General features: G+C 38.4%; 5 protein-coding genes across 6 annotated transcripts; 1 reads left to right on the forward strand and 4 right to left on the reverse strand.

The window, feature by feature from the left end:
- The first annotated feature begins 186 nt into the window (after positions 1–186).
- Positions 187–1,296, forward strand: LOC134192264 (U6 snRNA-associated Sm-like protein LSm6). The gene is made up of 4 exons (XM_062660985.1): positions 187–293; positions 359–429; positions 1,000–1,042; positions 1,099–1,296. The coding sequence occupies exons 1-4, from the start codon at positions 188–190 to the stop codon at positions 1,128–1,130; spliced, it is 252 nt and encodes an 83-aa protein (XP_062516969.1). The 5' UTR covers position 187; the 3' UTR covers positions 1,131–1,296.
- On the reverse strand, positions 1,220–9,166 carry LOC134191896 (nucleolar protein 6-like). 2 transcript variants are annotated; one of them, XM_062660534.1, is made up of 23 exons: positions 9,101–9,166; positions 8,898–9,044; positions 8,386–8,502; positions 7,466–7,826; positions 6,895–7,032; positions 6,676–6,836; positions 6,074–6,256; positions 5,902–6,003; positions 5,725–5,840; positions 5,330–5,504; positions 5,109–5,228; positions 4,667–4,815; positions 4,378–4,609; positions 4,177–4,312; positions 3,889–4,043; positions 3,507–3,826; positions 2,862–2,959; positions 2,683–2,807; positions 2,534–2,626; positions 2,281–2,472; positions 1,912–2,013; positions 1,433–1,480; positions 1,220–1,357 (listed from the first exon to the last, which is right to left on the reverse strand). In XM_062660534.1, the coding sequence occupies exons 1-23, from the start codon at positions 9,137–9,139 to the stop codon at positions 1,220–1,222; spliced, it is 3,447 nt and encodes a 1,148-aa protein (XP_062516518.1). In that variant the 5' UTR covers positions 9,140–9,166. The 2 variants fall into 2 exon arrangements, with proteins under 2 accessions (XP_062516518.1, XP_062516517.1); XM_062660533.1 differs by having other exon boundaries at positions 2,272–2,472.
- Positions 9,167–9,479: 313 nt separating this feature from the next.
- Positions 9,480–14,327, reverse strand: LOC134192063 (protein lin-9 homolog). The gene is made up of 18 exons (XM_062660742.1): positions 14,208–14,327; positions 14,065–14,139; positions 13,919–13,999; positions 13,817–13,855; positions 12,993–13,081; positions 12,161–12,450; positions 11,695–11,793; positions 11,590–11,627; positions 11,416–11,516; positions 11,001–11,075; positions 10,881–10,941; positions 10,649–10,729; positions 10,514–10,594; positions 10,405–10,449; positions 10,233–10,339; positions 10,057–10,129; positions 9,792–9,892; positions 9,480–9,730 (listed from the first exon to the last, which is right to left on the reverse strand). The coding sequence occupies exons 1-18, from the start codon at positions 14,247–14,249 to the stop codon at positions 9,637–9,639; spliced, it is 1,572 nt and encodes a 523-aa protein (XP_062516726.1). The 5' UTR covers positions 14,250–14,327; the 3' UTR covers positions 9,480–9,636.
- Positions 14,328–14,541: 214 nt separating this feature from the next.
- Positions 14,542–18,518, reverse strand: LOC134191992 (serine/threonine-protein kinase ULK3-like). The gene is made up of 16 exons (XM_062660653.1): positions 18,392–18,518; positions 17,860–18,000; positions 17,378–17,498; positions 17,211–17,315; positions 17,002–17,145; positions 16,860–16,942; positions 16,405–16,560; positions 16,244–16,349; positions 16,145–16,185; positions 15,735–15,822; positions 15,601–15,668; positions 15,339–15,414; positions 15,239–15,276; positions 15,034–15,081; positions 14,866–14,926; positions 14,542–14,792 (listed from the first exon to the last, which is right to left on the reverse strand). The coding sequence occupies exons 1-16, from the start codon at positions 18,503–18,505 to the stop codon at positions 14,776–14,778; spliced, it is 1,407 nt and encodes a 468-aa protein (XP_062516637.1). The 5' UTR covers positions 18,506–18,518; the 3' UTR covers positions 14,542–14,775.
- Positions 18,519–18,598: 80 nt separating this feature from the next.
- LOC134191886 (GTP-binding protein Di-Ras2-like) lies at positions 18,599–19,503 on the reverse strand. The gene has a single exon (XM_062660523.1). It carries the CDS (start codon positions 19,382–19,384, stop codon positions 18,770–18,772), a length of 615 nt encoding a protein of 204 aa, XP_062516507.1. The 5' UTR covers positions 19,385–19,503; the 3' UTR covers positions 18,599–18,769.
- Positions 19,504–20,076: the final 573 nt, after the last annotated feature.

The raw sequence follows: 20,076 nt of genomic DNA on the forward strand, positions 1-20,076 counted from the left end.
CAGCTGCTACAACAGACTCTAATCAAACTTGCTTTATACCGGTTCAGACTGGCCTCCAACTACGTCACCACACTGTGTCCTGTTCCTTGTTACCGATTTCTTGCAATGAAATTATTCGAGAACTAAATGGAAACATGCGCGCGTTAGCAAAGCTTAGCCTTCTACAGTACCCGTATCATCTTTGCGCATGCTTATTCGCACCATGAGCCGCAAGCAGACTCCCAGTGACTTTCTCAAGCAAATAATAGGCAGACCTGTAGTTGTCAAACTCAACTCGGGTGTTGATTATAGAGGTTAGACGTTATTTTCTCCTAAAATTTGTGATAAACTGCTAACAAACGGTCTGTTGTGTTCTAAGGCATATTGACGTGTCTTGATGGCTACATGAACATTGCATTAGAACAGACTGAAGAATACGTTAATGGACAGGTTAGTCACTTTTCTACATATTAATTAATTAACTATTAATTAATTAATTACAAAATGCCAATGGGCTGTCAGCTGTGGGCGTCATATTCTGATCAACTAAACAAGAATTCAGTGTTCTTCTGTACTCCTATTTTTGTTGACTGTGCTGTGCTTTATACACAGCTTTCGTGTTTAGCCTGTGTAATTACCACTTATTTAATCCAGTTGTCCACACATGCGCATGCCCACAGCAGAAACAGCTAAGGGATGCCATCTGCATGAACTAGGTGTGTGATAGTGAAACTCATGGTATCCATAATATACAAAGATTTCCTCAGATACGCAGTGCAATACTTCACATAACACCACATTGCTGGATGTTGTGTTTGTATAGGTATTAATGCCTGTAAAGGCACATGCAACTTCAGTGCATTTGTTCTGCATTTAGCAGGTCATTCACATTTCTAGAATCATTGTGTCAACCTACATGAAGGCATTTAGTGATTTGGAGTCTGAACTGAACAATCCAAATCTTAATATTGATCATATACATTGTACTTGTTTAGTTGACATTGTTGTTGTGTTCTTTAGTTGAAACAAAAGTATGGAGATGCATTCATAAGAGGAAACAATGGTTTGCTGTGAAGTATTACCAGTTTAAATTCTCTATTAATTGTCTTGTCTGTACAGTTCTCTATATCAGCACACAACAACGGCGGTAGAACAGACAGTCATCTAGTACTAGCCACAGCTTGCTCATATAGACAGTACGTAATAGACTGACAGCACATGTGTATAGTCGATGGTTGTGTTATAATGGTACTGTACTGACCATTGCAGTTTTACTTTTTAATACATCTACAGAACAAACTAAACCTTTTCCCATTATTCGGAAGTCTTCAATGATTGCGTCTGTATTAAGTGATGTGAGTGTCTTCATCTGTTGCTTCTTGTTTCATCAATGAACATAAAGAGTGACTTACAAACTAATGTACCTGTAATCAGCCAAAAACTATCAGCTAACCTTCTTGCCACACTTTTTGATTGGCACTCGTCCACCAGCACAACCCAACTACACACAAACACACAAACAGTGTCACATAACAGTGGTTGTCATTACCAGCTGCAGTTCATCAGCATATCGCTGACCCAATTTTCACATGATTGTGCAATTGCATGTTAATTTTATTGAAAAAGAAGCATGTGTTGGACTATTCTTGCCCTCGCTTTAAAGGCTCTATGGTCTCTGTGAGTACATCAAATGCAGTATTTTCTTGATTAGCATTTGCTTCACAGAAATTTGGTTTTCTAGCTTTCCTGCAATGCAATGACCTCCAGAGCATTGACAAAGTCAAGGAAATGTACTTGCATAGTGCAATTTTACTGAATAGCCTATTCTGTCGTGTCAATTCAGGTTTCTAGCACAACAGCTGCTGCTCGTTGGCATTCTTACTTTTTAAAAAAAAGTGAAGAAAAGGTTTAGATGTACACATTCACACTCACCTTGAAAGGTTCTTGCTGTAAGGTTGATGGTTTCCATACAACAGCTATAAACTGGCCTCCATATACATCATGGAAGAACAAGGCCACATCTTCATACTCATTCTAAAATTGAAATGATAAGAAACATAAACTTCTTCAAATGAACGATCAAATGTTAGAAAGAGACGGACACACCGACACACAGATAAGTAGCAAAACAGGTTGACAGCTCAATGAGGAGAAATACTACTGAAGTGTGATATTTAAAGGCTCAAATAGCCAGTTCATCTGACATGTAGTTGTCATACTGACACAGAAGCAAACCCAACCATCAGGAAGCAAAGTTGCAGTGTATGTCAGACATGCAATTGTGTCACAAACCATGCACACCTTCAGGTCCATCAGGTAGCTTGTGGCTGGGTTGAAGCCTGTTACTGGAAGGCAATCTTTCTGTGCAAGACCTGATTTACTCTTGGAACTCGTTCCATTTACTTCATCCACAGAACATCCAATACGAGGGAGAAATTCACTCTTTAACCAAATGACAACATCATAGTCTTCTAATGAAGGTCGAAATATCGTCTAAACACAGAAAGTATGCTCACTATTCATTCAGTTAAATAGACAGTACACCGTCGTACACCTTAAAGTCAACTTCAATGTTTGCACAGTCCGTAAGTTGCTTCTCCAGGAAATCTAGAGACTCTTTGGCAAGAATAACAAGCCTCGTCAAAATCTGTAGTTACAAGAAACGATCAGAAGACACAAATGGTAAGGTGTTGATGGTACAACCTTAACTGACGGACCGTCTTGTGTCCATATTGACTTCTCCTTGTTTCTTGGAGTCGAAATAAACATTGCAGGCAAATGAGAACGTTGAGATGAAAACACAGCAGATATTGCCTGATAATCCTCATCTGCAAAATGCAAATATTGACAAAACCACACATGATGACTGCATGACTATGCACTTGTGAATTCACTGTTGAGGTTGACCATGAGTGCATTACTTGTCCAGTCATGATGACATAACAAAGATAGAAATCGTTGAAAACCACACAAAGAAGATCTAATGGACAAACACATTTCACATCAATAAATTTGCTAAAACTGTCTGTCTGTACATTGTGTCATTTGAAGATATTCAAGAGGCATATAAAAACATTAGGTGTTAAGTATGTACACATCAGTTTGCTATCACCTTTACATAGTTTGTTAATTTACTAGAATACTCAGCTGTTCATAAATTCATATACCCAACTAACAATGCTAAAACAGTTAGTTTATTCAGCATTTGCCAATTTATGAACTATAAAACAGTAAGTCTCTCTCTCAAGCAATTCCCTCTCTTGATTAATTCCCCTACTGAGTGACACCCAAAAATATAAATATTTAGAGAATTATTTGGAGAAATGCAGTAGATCTGTCCTTGTATTAAGCCACCTCATTGTTGTTTGTCTGTCTGTCTGTGCACATTTCCTATTCTTTATTACCAACTTAACTGTCTGACTGCAACTCTGCCTGTTACATCTATCCATCAATTCATCCAATAAGTCGCAATATTTAGTAAGTTTTCGGACTGTCATTATTACATCAGTTGTGTGTGCTTACAATACCCAGGTGCCTGATAAGGAGATGGAGAAAGATAGAGATAAGCCACCAGCAGTTCTACACATTCATCACTAATATCTTGTGCCAAGAGTTGAGACGAAATCCAACGTTTAGCCAACCGAGCGGTTAGACTAAATGAAGGATGCTGCATCTCCAATCCTCTGAGAGTGCTTGTCAATAAGGGCAAATGGACATTTTCCAACTCAAGCTTCTCGGCTTGAGCAACTCTTTCTTCTCTTGTCAAACCTGACAAGGAAGGTATTATACTCCTCAACAGCAAAGTTTCGCGATCAGTTGCCACACACAGCTGGAAGACATAACCAAGCTAGCAACAAATTGAATGTCATTGCACACTAGAACACATGGTCAAAAGACTTGGAAATTTACCTTCCTAACAAAAGCACACTGTTCTGTTGGAATCGCAGTCAGTCGGCACTTTTTCTGCAGCAATTCAGCTAATTTGAGGTAAAAAGCAGTTTTGATTTTCTGCAAGGCTGTAATATCATCTGGCCATTTGCCACTTCCTTCCAAGTGGCAGACAACTGAAAAGCATTAAGTGAGAAAAGTCATCACTGGGACAAACATTTAATTAGACTTTAATTTGAGACAATGTGCAAGAAAACACAGAGATAGCCATTCAAATGGAAAAGTAAACATTCAACAATCAACTCCTGCCTTTCAATGGTTGCATCCAAGAAGGAATTCCCTTGTTTCTACTCTGAGCAGGAACCATCACTTTTCCCAATGACAAGGTTCTCTCACTTAGCCCAACTCCATGTCCGAAAAAACCACATGGAATTGGAGGAAACACCTACAGTACATGACAGTACACCCAAATATGTCTTACATGTATATCTGTCATGGTTTTAGACTTACTTCTGTCTCTCTAAACGCTGGACTTGTTCCTTGTATAGAATGAATGCCTAGTGGAAGGTCTGTCAGTCTCCTCATATCCTTTGTCAGAGACTCATATGCCTTGAGAACACTGACACTCTTTTCCTCACCGGTGCCTTTTTGAGAATGTTCGAATGAAGATCTGTGAGGCACGAGGAGACAGTCCAGTTGATCTGCCACATACATGACAGTCAATGAGTCAATGCTCGCATATCTGCAAAGTGCACATCAAAAAGAGATGTTTTGGTAGAAGATGTGTCTGCTTGCTTACTTTTCTAAGAGGTACTTGACAATACGACTGCAGATAAGTCGTTTCTCTGCCTGACTATCACATGGCCAAATGACTGCTTCAGTTATAGAGCCATCTTGAAAACGTCGCAGCTCTGCTTTCTTTCCCCAAAACAAACGAAAATCCCCAGCCTATAAACCAGCATAATGCACAAACCATCAATCAGCATTAAAAAAAACAAAAATAAATAAGCCATAAAGGCACGCAACCAAAAACAAAAAATTGGTTTGTTGTTTAATTAATAAGATAATAACTACTACTACATATAAAGGCACAGTCAACAGTAAATAATGTTTTGGATCATCATAAGCTAAAGGTTGATTTACCACAAATAATGGTATTCCTTAACTTAAAATATGTCTCATCAAATGTTTCTCCTAAAAATATGTCTCATCAAATATTTTATTAAGGTATGCCTTTTTACCTTCTGATCATCAGCAGCTGGTCCTTTGTCTAACAGTGAAAATGCATGGTCTGAATTGAGAACAAGACCAAAGGTGACAAAACCACTTGTATCAGCAGGACATTTCTCTGTCACAGACCACTGCACAAACATAGCAAAATACTGACTACATCACGACTTGCAGTCCAACAGATATTAACAATTTTTACGTACAATATTTCTAATATTTTTATAATGTTTACTTGTGTGGGAACATGGAGTTTGCACGCCAATAACTCAATTCTGTTGCTCAAGCCCTTTACTAACAAGGAACTAATATATCGAATGGCAGCATTCAACCAATCTCCTCCGTAATCAATGACAAAGCTTAGTGTGTCTTCTGATTTACCCAATGAAAGAAAAGCTGAGACAGGAACACTGTACACAAAATAAACATTAATTAAGTAAGCAGCAAACACAGTCAAACAACAAATGAATCACAGGGAAACACATGCACACACAAAAAACATGGCACACACACACACACACACACACACACACACACACACACTCATGAACACAGCAACTGAGATCGAAGTAAGCACTTGAGCAAGCACTCTACATATGTACACAAAGAAACTACAAATAGCATCCTCACTAAAATAGCTGCTCAAATTTCATTGAAAACTTCACTTGCATCATAAACAATGCCTCAAATCCATCAACAGCCGAACTATCAAGAAGTTGAAGAGCCACCTGAGCCTCATTTCGAACCTTTAAACACTAACGTTAGTTCCTCTTGTAGTACAAGAATTTACATAACATTCGATCTCACATTGTAATAAGTGAGTTTCGTTAGACCACTACACAAATTTAAAAAGCCAGACGTGTCAACAAACACAACTTCAAAAACTTGTTGAAAATCATCCAATAAAGGCTACATAAGAAAGTGTCAGTTAGTTATCGGTACATGTTTTCATGAATATGGGATGTTGATTAGATGTCACCAGTTTATCGTTTTCTGCAGTGTCTACCATTGATATTCCACTTACTGACCAGTCTGTTGATGCTAAAAACTTCATGACTACTCTTAAGATCTGGTAGCTGCTCATGAGATGATTTAGTTTCTTGCATCTCAGCAGATGGGCAGTTAGCATAGAGACAATAAATCCAGAAAAACCACTCAAGCCCTAAACAGAAGAAACATTCACATCGCAGTTTTTCTCCAAGTACTCACTGCTTTCTATAGTGATATATACTAATGTGTGGTTTAAGATCATTGGAAATGCATGTTGACAGCCAAATCGACCCACAGACAATGTGAAGTACGCTGCTGCTAAGCCTACGTAGTTGCTTGCCTTTGTCTGACAGCAAGACAGGCCATGAGGAGACAAAGACAATTAAATATATAGACAGGACAGACATAGAAGATACACACACACCAAACAGACCAGCAGGCAACCAAGCAACCAGAGTGTAAACACTTCACAATGGAATCATAAACAGATATAATACAACTAGATAAACTATCATTTTATGCATAACCACACAACGTCAGTACAACAGACTGGCATAAATATCATTTAATAACTGTAGTAAAGCCTCATGCCTGACTAAGTCCTCTCTGCTGCATCCAAACTTTCAGCAACAAAATAGCATCTCTCATTGCCAGGCAATCCGAACACGCTTCATACAGCAACCTCAGATGTCTATCAAATGACATGTCCATCAAAACAGAAGAATTATAGTGAGGAGTTGCAGGCATCCATCCTACAACAATTAGAAAGTAAGTGTACAAAACTCTTAGTCATAATTCACAGATACTTACCATTTCCAAATGAATGTTCTGTTAAACAAAACTTTCCTGGTCTGACATTGTTTCTAGTAGGGCCAAGTTTGTTAAGTTTAAACACACCATCTGAAAGTGCTGGCCAAATTCGAATGTTACATACTTTCCCAACCTTTCCTGTTACACAAATGACAAATCAGTTATCAAATTGTTTTATAACTATAAACCAAACTGTACTTGTGTTTCATACACGCGTAGCAGAGTGGAGACGTGTAAACGTAACCAGAATATATTATCAAAAGAATGCAAAGTACACAAGATTCAATAGCAAGTATTCCTACAGCAGCACTGAGTACAGTACCGGCAACAGACCACACTAGACTACTTGAATGACTCAATAAAAACGCATGCGCAACTCTTAATATATTACAACTTGTTTGCTATTCTACAGCCTAAATAATAGATGTTATTTAAAATTGGTAGAAATGAGATGTTTAATCCATGTGGCACAAATTAGGGCTATGTTATTGAATAAGCCAAACACTAACGTGTAGAATGTAGTGCAGTAACTATCTAAGCATAGGTTTACATATATCATATATTGTCTGACCTGCCAGTTCAAGTTGCAGCACTGGCCTTAGTCTGTCTCCGTCCACAATCACATAACTTGCACTACGAACCACTTCTGAACGCTGCTGCAAATGTGATGCCAAGTATCCCAAGTAAACAGCTCTTTTAGCAAAATACAAGTGATTCATATAATCCTTCTCATGAACACACGTCCGTGGAATCTCAACAGCCAAGTCAACATTAATATTTGGTTTGCACTGTGTTCTCAGAAGAAAGCTGCCAATGACACGAACACTGCTTGGAGGAGACAAAGACATACTCCCCTTTAGAACTAAACTCTTCCACATCAAAGGAATGTGAACATCTCCATCAAACATCAAATTTGATGGCGCATCAGACAACTGAAATAGCAATTTCAATAATACTAATACAGCATCATATTCAATGTAATAAGTACTGTACTGCTGGGAAATACAATGTCATTTGTTTAGTATTAATCACTCTCCAATAACAACACTGCTGCTTTCATTTCTAAACCTGCCTACTATGCATACAGTCAGACCTCATTATTCTGACCACCTTAAATTCGTCCCATTGGTTTCTGTCAGACTAACACAAGTGTCGGATATTATCAGTAGCAAATACTGTACACAGTGACCATGTAAATCGGTTTCACGTTTGTCAGAAAGTGAGGGTGTCGGATTATCAGCATGAGGATCAAAATAATGAGGTCTGACTGTACTAATAATTGGAAACAGTCTGCAAAGCAGCATGCAGCCCAAATTCTTTCATCTACGTCAGAATCTTACCAGCAATGAAAGTAGATGTCTGCAACTATATTCGCAGTTCTCACAACATTCGAGTAATTAGTACTACTTTATAGTTGTATGCAACATTATCAATTGTTCATTCATTGTTTCATTAATTAGCTGTATGCATGAGAAGCTAATTGTTACTGACTTCAATATCGTGTAGCACAGGAATGTTGGTAATCACATCTCGAATGCTGTGAATCACTGGTTCTATTAACTTCACCCGTTTTTCTTTGATTCCAGTTTCAGCCAACAATTCAGTTATCTGCAATATAAATTTCAACAACAACTTGCTAATCTAGCTGTCTGCATGCATCTGGTCAGCACGCATGTGTGTGTGTGTGTGCGTGTGTGTGTGTGTGTGTGTGTGTGTGTGTGTGTGTGTGTGTGTACGTGTGTGTGCGTGTGTGTGTGTGTGTGTACGTGTGTGTGTGTGTGTGTGTGTGTGTGTGTGTGCGTGCGTGCGTGTGTGTACGTGTGTGTGTACGTGTGTTTGTGTGTGTGTGTGTGTGTGTGTGTTGTGTGTGTGTGTGTGTGTGTGTGTGTGTGTGTGTGTGTGTGTGTGTCGTGTGTGTGTCGTCTGTCTGTCCAGACGTCTGTGCGTCTTGTACACTGCATTCCACCTATACAGTATCTAATTAATCTTGATTGCAGAAGTACCTGCATGCGAAATAAATTTGATTTAAACAAAGTTTCCGCTTCTTTCAGATGGTTGAGTTCGTCGGCAGTTGGTGGTCTGTAGAGACCCGCGGCTTTGCCTTCACTTGCAATTGCAACTGATGAACGGTCGCCATTCAAACGAACCCTCTACAATCAGAATGAGATATCCTTGCCATTAGAACAAATGAAGGCAACAGAACCACCTTGGCCTGAGTTATTTGCTCTGCGTCCCGCCGCTTCATGACCTAGGCTAGCACATGCAGTGAATGTGAATGCGCAGCCTCGTGCAAGGATTCCGGGGCTAATTAATTTCCTATAGACTAGTAATATATTATTGCTTGCACTCCGTTTATTCAATAACGATAGAGCCATTGAATACAAATGTAGTACTTGTAGCAGCAATTATCGTGTTTTTGCTTTCTTGTGGACATAATCTCACTAACGACATTTGCATGTTAAAATGTATGCAGGCATTAGAAATTGTCTGTTTACAGTATACAGAAAGCAAAACATACCTGGAAAGGTGGTCACCATTCACACCAACAATAATGAAATGTACAAGTAACATAACAATTCATGATGATGTATGTTGCCAAAATATCATTAATTAAACACAATATGAAACTTAGATACCAACCCACCATTAGGTTTATCAACTTCAAAGTATTTACAAATAAACATAATCCACACATCATTGTGAGTGACAATGGCATGCCTCTAATTGAAGAGATGTACTGTACTACACGCAATGTTCAAATGCTTTCAGATTGCCTAATTGACTCAAGCCAGCCTCTATGTGAGCCATATGCACCTCAACTTGGTCTTCAAAAACCCTAAAATCAGAAAGTAGGGCTTACTAATCACAAGTAGTTACTGTACTATCATGCAGTTTACCTCCTGTTGGTTGGATCAATCTTGCTAAGTTTCAAGTCAGTGATAGAGTCGGCTAACCCTTGAAGTTCGTGCGATGGTAGTGAAGAATGTTCTGATAACATCTGATAAACACACACAAATGATAAGAAATCATTCATTTCCTCGTTAAGATAAGACATCAGCTCTACATGCCTGTGTGTGTGTGTGTGTGTGTGTGTGTGTGTGTGTGTGTGTGTGTGTGTGTGTGTGTGTGTGTGTGTGTGTGTGTGTGTGTGTTGCAGCTAACCTGCACTTGAAACAGTAGTGAAGTCAGACCTATAACAAGTTGTTTTAGACGATCATTCTTCACAGCAGGAAACCTAACAAAACATGAATTACGCCTTCGTAATAGATTACACCAAGACAGATAATCTTTATTGTCATCTAAACCATAAACTATAATATAAACTGTCATATTGTTACCCCAAGTCTTTCTTAGAAAGATGTACAACCATTTGTTCTGCTTCTTTATCACACTGAGAGTTGATAGCAGCACCAGCACCATCAGCAACACCGTCCAGCCCAAACACCTGCAAACAGACAACCAAATAACCCAATACTAATCAAACAAACTTGTACAAGTATAAGACATTACTTGAGGCATGTACTCTTGTACATCCTGTAAACAGATATTCAAACTCTACAACACAAACCACAGCAGTTCATTCATATGATTTAATCATTTGCCAAGAGATCAAGCCAACTTTGTTCAGTCTCTCCAGATCCAGCACAGAGCTTGCATATTGAGCTTGAAATTCAGGTAAAAATGACTCCTCAAATGATAGCTAGAGACCAAATTGCTGAGAGACTTTCACTTCAACACAAAGTCAACGTCTTACCAGTTTTTCAGCTTTAGTATTCATTTCACTAAGACGCTCAATTTGTTCCTTCTTCACAGTTAAGATTTTTGATAAACGCACCTACGAAGAGACAACAGTTCCATACTCTATATTTGTATGTTCAAAAGTCTTCAGCAAATTAGGTAAGAAAGACAAAATCAAATAATAGTTGTCAAACAGACAAGTAAATTGGCAGACATCTTAGTAGCAATATCCTTCTGAATAACATTACCACAAGTCTCAGAAATCGAACAGGAAATCCACCCAATGTCTCCGAAGTCATCAGTTTTGACCTGCACATAAATCTATTACACTAAACATAACACATCCTAAATACAAACACATGATGTACCCTGAAGGTGATCCTCCAATGAGAGGGTCGTTCCTCCAGTATGCACTTTGACTTGCCAATGGAGTCGAAAAGTGACTAAAGAAAGAAATCACATTACATCACACAATAACGTAACAGATAAATTCTAAAAGCAGACTGAGTCACAAAAATTGAACTGAAAGAAAAATAAAGCAAACTGATCTGTCAACAACAATAGACAGTCAAAAAGCAGACATGCATGCCAAAACTTTGGTGAGCAAGTCAACTTGCACGACATGACACACAGAACAATGTCAAGCTAAAGCAAATAAAAAGAAGAAACAATAAAAGTCAAGCAGCTCATAGACAGCAATGACAATGGTAAGCTAGTGATAAAAAGGTAGAACGTAAGACTATGAATAGAAGGTTGTGGACCCTGATTACGAAACCATCAAACCTTGGTGGAGTGACTTCATTTGTGACAGAAAACCACGAAAGAGCTCTTCTCTGTGGTTGAATAAAAGACGAGACTGGAAGTAGATCAACATCATCAGTGCTCTAAAACAATTCACAAACATTAATTAACGACAGTCAGTATGCACAAACAACTATTCAATAATAGCTCACATACCATGATATCAATATCAGATACAGAACCAGATGCTACACCTGCAAAATATAAGAAACCAAATATGTTTAAAGAAACTTCACACAAGCATCTAGTCTTCTGTCACACCTGGTCTATCAAATATGATGTGATATTGGCCTTTAGTTAGATCAACTGCTTCCACACGACCAGTCAACAAGCGATGATGATTAGAACTCCACTGCCAAGCTTTAAAACAAAAGAGCTTTAATAACAGATGAAGAAGTCGACATAATGACAAGTAACCACAAAGAAATGAGATGAAGCAACAAAAATAGACACACACAAAACAAATTTAGAGTAACACACTAACAGTAAATGTGACTAATCTCCTTCTCAGTCTCAACTTTCAATTACACCAAACAAAAACACAAACTGAAAAGTAAAAAAGAAATGCAAATATCATACATTAACAAACATAAATACCTAATAGACATGTCACAAAGTGGTAAAAGCAAACAACAAAAAGCCAAATGTATGACATTACACCACATTGTACATCAAGATAACAAAATCTATAAACAGCAATAGCAACAAACAACTCATTTTCACTGACCTGTAACAGTAGTTCCCAACACCAGAGGAGGTGGTATTTCTTCTGGAACATCTTTAAAGTGAGCTAATTCTTCATCAGTCACCTCTCTTCTTTGCAAAAGTCTGATCTTGGCTCGCTGCCTGTGCAGTGTGTGTCTCTCTTCCGCAAAAAACTGTGACGAACAACGACGAGGTTTGCCCATTAGTCTCCTGATCTGAGACCATTGACAACGAGTCAGTTGACGAGTCCGAATTGGTGGAAAAGCTTCACGGAGATATTTACAAAAATCATTGTCACCACCCAGAATGGCCCTAGACCACAACATAAATATCATAATAAAGTAAAAACAATTAGGTAATGATGCATCAAGAACTAGTACAAGCCCATGCAATGGACATCTAAGCTACTTTTTGTCACCTCTTAGAATGCACAATGACACTTAAATTGTTTAAAATACAAATACATACAAAATGTAGTCAATTTTGTAAAAAAAATTGTCAGTCCTATATTCACATTGGTGTAGCCTTAATTGCACACTTTCATAGACCACAGGGGCGTAGAAAGCAAATGATGAGCGGTCTGGCCTAGCACGCTAAATGCAGCACACGGTATTAGGTAGGCATACGAAGTACTGCCATGAGTTAAATTATATTAATTATTTAATCGATTAAATTCTTAAAATGGAAGTTGGTGCCATTGAGTACCTGGCAAAAGTGGCACACTTTTCTAAGAAAGGTTCCGGCCACTAGTAGTTGATAACCTAGTGCAATGTATTTTGTTCTCATTTGTGTGTTCGTTCGTTTCGCTATGAGCAACTTCTGTGTATACTACCTCTTGAAATGATTGCACACACCTGTCAATATCTGAGTAAAACCATTCACAGCAGCACCAACGATATGCTTTGGGTAATGAGAGAAGATGTCTCAGTTGTGTTCCAACAGTCTAGAGTAACAAGAATTACAGCAACCAGACAAACAGCCGAACACAACAAACACACCAATTCAACAAATAACAAACAAAACATATTGTCAACAGTGACGACAAAGCTGGAGGGTTGAGAAGGCAGCTGTCCCTCAACTCCAAGCACAACCTCTATTTTTTGTATGTTAGCAAACAGTACAGCAGTTAACTAACAAAAACTTCGATAGTCCACGTACTCTCATGACCCACCCCAACCAGCAAGTCACTCCACCACCACCAGTCAACTGTTGCCTTGCCAGTCTCGCAGTAGAGCAAGCATGCACGTAAAGACAGAAAATTTAATAAGTTAATGATTTATATATAAGTGTGTAATTAACTCAAGCGAATCAATGTGTACACAAATCAAAGTTAAAACACAATTGTGATGCAGCATAAACAATGAAAAATTGAAGTCAATCCACAACTAAACTTGGTCCTTCTCAGCACGCAAACTGACTGCATACACACTTTATAGTCAATACAATGGCACGATAGACATCACAAATGTATATTGAGTTCGTCAACTTCAGCACTCTTTAGTTAGACATTTAAGTTCTCTCTCTTGTACTAGATTGCCTGACTGCAGTTTTCCTCAATAAATCATTTGTGCACACTTAATTATCAAACATGCATTGAAGTAAGTGCATGACAACAAAGCAAGAACTCTAGACAAATACACAAAACGACGCACAAAAGACAGAGAACTGCACCACTTACCGTGACAGTTGATTTTGATGGAGTGCTAAATGGCAACCTCTGCAAGAAATTGCAACGTGGAAACCACCAACAATTAATGCAGCAATTTAAAATTCAACCAACCACTACTGCTTGTCTATGAGACCTGCGCAGTCCAGAGCCACTTTCCTTCCACTGCTTGGAGCCCCTAGGGCTCACCCCAGGCTTCAAATACGAACGAAAATCAAACCATGTGCACAGTAACCACACCCACGCATCACGTCAATCACCTCGAAATCTCCGTCTTCTTCACCCGGAGATGACATGTCACCTACTCCACGACGTGAGCGCTTTCGAGAACCTCTCTGAGTACAAATTATTAAAAAATAAATATACGGTGGGACGGCAGATTAATTTTTCGAGGTTTTTCGACCTGTCGTGGAGTTGATGGCTTTGACGGCGATTCGGATGACATACTTACACTTGATGAAGATACTCAAACGCCCATTGTAAGCTAAAACAGCTGAACAAGCACGCAACAGACGAAGATAAATGTATAGTAGCAACGAGATTAATATCAAACATTCACTTGGTGATTTCAGTTCCACTTGTGAAATTAAATACTCAAATTATAAAGTGTGTGTGTGTGTGTGTGTGTGTGTGTGTGTGTGTGTGTGTGTGTGTGTGTGTGTGTGTGTGTGTGTGTGTGTGTGTGTGTGTGTGTTTTGTATGTCACTTTCCACCTCTAAAACGTCACTCAAAATATATTAATTCCAATCACATCCTATTTCAGTGCTTTTTATACACCTATGATATAGTTAGTTATATCTACAACCTAAATACGTATCCTACACAACGAGCAACAGCAACACAAGAAAGTCTCCGCGGCTACTAGAATGTCTCACTCGACTGCATAAAAAATAAAGCAACTATAAAGTACAAATATAGTCATCAACTAATAAGTTACACGAAATTGAAAAGGAGCAGTCCTTATAGCGAGGTCATTGTATGACACATTCTGCAACAGAAACAAAGATATGGCTGATAAAAGAGACTCTAGAATGTTGACGGTATGTGCTGACGTCTCCTACCCTTTGCTTTCACAGACGATTTATCAGTTTCAAAATCAGCTTCTTGTTTGCTTGATTTAATCTGCAAACATTGAAAATTGCAATTAATTAAGCAAGTAGGTGGACAGACAACAGGCACAGAGAGATAAAGACACGCAATCATGAAAGCAAATGAACAGGCAAGCATACCTCCAAGTAAAGTTTGATTTCCTCAGCTCGTTTCAGCCACTGTTCAACCTGATGCATAAATATTAATAGGACAATGACTACAGATTAGCTACTCAACAAACAGCGAGACTGTGTTGCCAACACATGTATGCTAATGCACCATCTAATGCAATTGTTCAATGCCATCACGCTGTTACTATTGCTGTTTTATATCAACTTGTCTTACTTCAGCTCGTAAAGCTTCTTGTTCTTCATTTCTCAAACCTGATCAAGGAAGAAAATTAGCAAACTCTCACTGACTGTATGTATATTTAGTAAATACTGACTTGATAAAGCTGCAATGGCACCTTCTAAACCTTCTTCATATAATTGAAGAGACAATTCAAACTCTTCACGATCATCCTGTCACATAAATACTGAATCTACAGTACTGACCCAAATGCATGTGCACAAACACAAACACAAACACACACACACACACACACACACACACACACACACACACACACACAAACACAAACACACACACAAGTTGACAGTTGATACAAGTACTGCTGTAGAACCAAATGCAATTTAACTGTTTCTTACTGCTCTCTCTGCATCTCTTATTTTGTTGACTGATGTTCTTAGTCGTTCATGTTTTTGTATTGCTGACTCTGTCAAATATAACAACAAACAATTACCTGTGTACATACTAATACATTTTGAGAATGTCACACAACCAAGAGGAGCAACGCGAGTGTTAGGGTCACGAGTAGCTTTCTTCATTACATTCTTCAGCTGCTCTGCACGATCAATGTATTGCTTTACCTATAAAATAAAACAGAAATGTCAAAACAGATAATTTACTGTTGTAAACAAATACACATTCTGTAGCACATGAAACCTTCTAACCATAACACTATGATATAAAGTTGGACAGCAGACAAATAACAAAAGACACGGTGTGGCTAATACTCAAAGAGCAAGGCATTTTATGATCAACTAGATGCAATGTTTGGGGTAAAATTGTTAGTCCACAGAGACACAAATCTAGCAGACAGCCAATAGTTAGTAACCCTTAGCAATGTATTGTAATATTATGACTATCTGTACTGCATAAATATATCAAAAATCATTTCATTGTGCTGACCTTTTCTCTAAGTGCTACTTTTCGTTTCTCATCACTCTCGTCTACAAACATATAAAAGAGCAACAAATTGTGTTGACAAGAGCCTTGTTTCTTGCTTACAATGAACAGCAGGCAGGAAGTAGTCCAATGCTGCACAATACAACTGAGCAGCATATGGCAAGTCTCCCTCACTGTCCTTCTGCACAGCTTTAGTTACAAGAGCACACTAATAACAATAGCTCAATTGTTAATTCGTAAATAAACAGTGTATAATAGCTTACTGCTTTGCTGAGACTGTCTGGTGAGGGTATGTGTTCCAAGTCAATAAAAGGATGGTCAAAAAAGGCAGTAAATGTCATTCGTTCGTTTGGATCTCGTTTAAGTAAACCAATAAGAAGCTCACGACATTTAGTAGACACAAGTGGCATATCAGGCAGCTGCATAAAAAATCACTGTGAAAAGTATAAGATTGATAATACTTAAATCATTAATTCATGATTAATTTAATTTAGTCGTGCAATAAGTTTAGTGCAAAAGCCTTTGTGTTGTAAAAGTCATGATGTTGGATTAATGCAAAACTCACTACTATACAGTGCAATACTAAATTATAGTTAATCAGCAAAGTAATTCACAAACATCCAGCTACAAACTCAATTTCAAGTTACAGAAAACCACGGCTATTTTATATTCACAGATATTTTCCTTCATAAAAGTTATTGGTTGCATATGCACTAACTTCTATTGGTTTTTCATCAGTTATTTTTTCTTGTAATTCTGCCCATGATGATGAAGCAAATGGAGCCTGCCCGTATAATGCCTCTGTATCAACAGCAGCTGTACTTGACAAAGTATAAAATGATCGACTTCACAGCACTCACCATACAAGATCACACCAACTGACCAAAGATCAACCAAGCATGTGTACTGATCTGATACAAACATTTCTGGTGCCATATACAATGGAGACCCACGCAAGTCAGTGCTGTCTTTAGCTGCTTGCAGGCATTGAGCAAATCCAAAATCTGACGAAGAAAACAATTAAATATGGAAGACATGGTTCACACATAACATAAATAGCAAAGATGACCTCCAACTTTCAGAACAGGATCGTGCAGTGATGACAATAATAGATTCTGTGGTTTCAAGTCCATGTGAGAAATGTTCCTTTCTCTAAGAAATTTTAGTGCCATTGCTAGAAGAAACGTCACAATCAAATGCATTTATCATTTCATAATACAATCTTAATTCTAATACCAAGTTGCCGAAGAAACTTTCTTGCCACTTTTTCTGGAAGTGCTTTGCGACTTCTAATAAACTGTGAGAGATCACCTCCACTACAATATTCCATGATAAGATAAATTGCTTCTAAATTCCACTAAACAGAATTGAGACAACAGCAGGTAACCAGCAGATACTCTCTGTACATGAGTTTATGATATCGATTGCCTATCCATCTACATGTCTGTATTTTGTCTGTCTTTTGTTTGCATTTACTATTCGTACTTCAATTATCTTTATTTAGCGTACTGCTTCTGTACACCTACGAGCAGATCAGACTTAACTAAATTTATCAGCTAGATCATAACCTTCCTACTAAACACAGAATATCTATAGTATGCATGCGTACAGTCAAACAATCATACAAATTAATGTCTGACAACTACAGGAATGTCTGGACATGTAAACAAGTAGAGAGAACAGCCATATTTAGACTACATAGAATGTACTATGCAAACCTCAAAATCATACAGCTCAACTATATGCTGGTGCTTCAGTTGTTTCAACAACTCAATTTCAGTCATTAAAAACTCAGTAGATCTCTTGTTCAAACTTGTCCTTTTTATACACTTGATGGCAACCACTTCTCTTCTGTCTCCCTAACAAATAATGTGTATACAAATACAATGAGAAAAGACAGTTGCAGACAGTAATATAGAGGGAAGGGTATATATGGATTACCAGGCACACAGGCAAGCATACAAGCAAACTGATATCCAAAGCAAACAGACAATGCAACCAGTGACACTAATAAACTTACCAATCAATACAAACAAACAGATAAACAAACAGATAAACAAACAGATAAACAAACGCGTGAATATAACACTGTGTTGAGTACTTTGACAAACGATAGACAAACAGAGAGACAAAAATCGCTTGAATCCCACTGTTTGATTACTTGTGTTTGCATTTAGTTTGTATTAGAATATTGAGACAAACTGTATCAGTGAACACACAGACATACAGACAGACCTAGCCTATACATACCCTTCTGTAGGCTTTGTACACAGACGCATATGTTCCCTCTCCTAGCTTCTCCGTAAATATGAAATTTTCTAAACGAGGCAGACCACAAGGAATTCTACAGTCTGACTCAGCCATTACACAAAATCCGGGAGATAAGCAGTCACGTGACAACTTTGTGCGTGTGTGTTTGTGTGTGTGTACTACTAAACAATTTCCTGTGGTCAGACACCAAGGTTAATTAAATTACCTCTGTAATAGCTAAATACACTGCGTACTGTACTTTCTAGAAACAAAGTCATTTATAGTCAGTAACTATGATTTTGCTAATTCAGTCTGCTCAATTAATTAAATAAAAATAGGAATTTCTACTATCTAGGTCTAGTGCAATATTCTGGACATTCACATTAGTGAACAGTTTGACTTGTTCTTTGATTTCCATTTCTTTTCGTTGTCTTTTTTATCATTCATAGATGGACACCCAACATACTCTTTGCATAGTTTTAGAGCTGTGCCAAACATGTCGTCTACTCGTAGGTTCTTCTTTGCTGACGCCAGAACTAGTGGACAATCCCACTCCACTGACACATCAGAAATCTCGTCGTCACTTATCTCCCACTTGCTACAAGGCAAATCTACCTTGCTTGCCACAAGAATGACGGGAGAGTGGCTTTGTCCACCTCTGGCCGCAATGATTTTGTCTCGCAGTTTGCCCGCTTCCTCTAGCGATGCTCTGCTGTCAACAGAGAAAACCAGTAAGAAAACTTGAGCTTCTTTCATGTAGAGCTGCTGCATGGCAGGAAACTGCTGATCTCCTCCTGTGTCGATGACAACTAGGCTAGAGAGTATACCACTCTCTCCGCACTTGAAACTATGTCGGTGACGCTCTTCTACTGTAGGAACGTGCTCCCGGCTGAATTCATGAAAAATCCATTGACGGATGAGTGAACTCTTGCCCACCCTAGTCGCTCCGAGAACAGCCAGACGGTAAACAGCAGCATCACGGCGACCGTTCATTGTCACATGCACAATAATTATTGCTACACAGAGAAAGGACGCTAGGTAACGTCTGCTCTAGACTGGTATTGGCTACAAACATCTAAAGCTAATTGTGTTTGTAATTAGTCTACACAAAACCGCGAACCCATTCTTAGTAGATCGTTGTCGATACACGTAACTCGGAGTCATATTTATAGATAGAGAGATGACTCCGCACTTCACAATAGTCCAACAGATCGTCTTGCAACGCAAGTTTGACAGTGACTAGTAGAGTGTAAGCAAAGCTATTCTTTGTTATGTATAGGGGTAAATTTCTTTTACTTAATCCAACTAATCTGTCTAATCCGCGTATGGGCTGGATTAGCTAATCCATCTAGTCTGAATTAGTTGGATTAGGTAAAAGAAATGCACCGTAATTAACTAGATCTACTTGTAGGTCTAGGTCTGCATGAATACCCAGCCTAGGAAATAATTAATTAATTAAACACTTTAAGTGCTGTGCTTGTCTGGGACGTCTCGCGAGCGGCTGCGGAAGGTCAAGGAGAAATTATACACGCAGTTACGTAAGTAGACATGCAGGTAGAGGTGTGACAGTAGAAGCCTTGGAATTGCAGACTATTTACAGATTACACGCTTGTGCGTACAGGATGTGCGTGCGTTTGTCAGCATCACAAACGTTCACCAGATCTGCATAGAGTGGCCTAGTAGTG

Source organism: Corticium candelabrum, chromosome 16 (genome assembly GCF_963422355.1).
Source record: "Corticium candelabrum chromosome 16, ooCorCand1.1, whole genome shotgun sequence".
Taxonomy (NCBI): Eukaryota; Metazoa; Porifera; class Homoscleromorpha; order Homosclerophorida; family Plakinidae; genus Corticium; species Corticium candelabrum.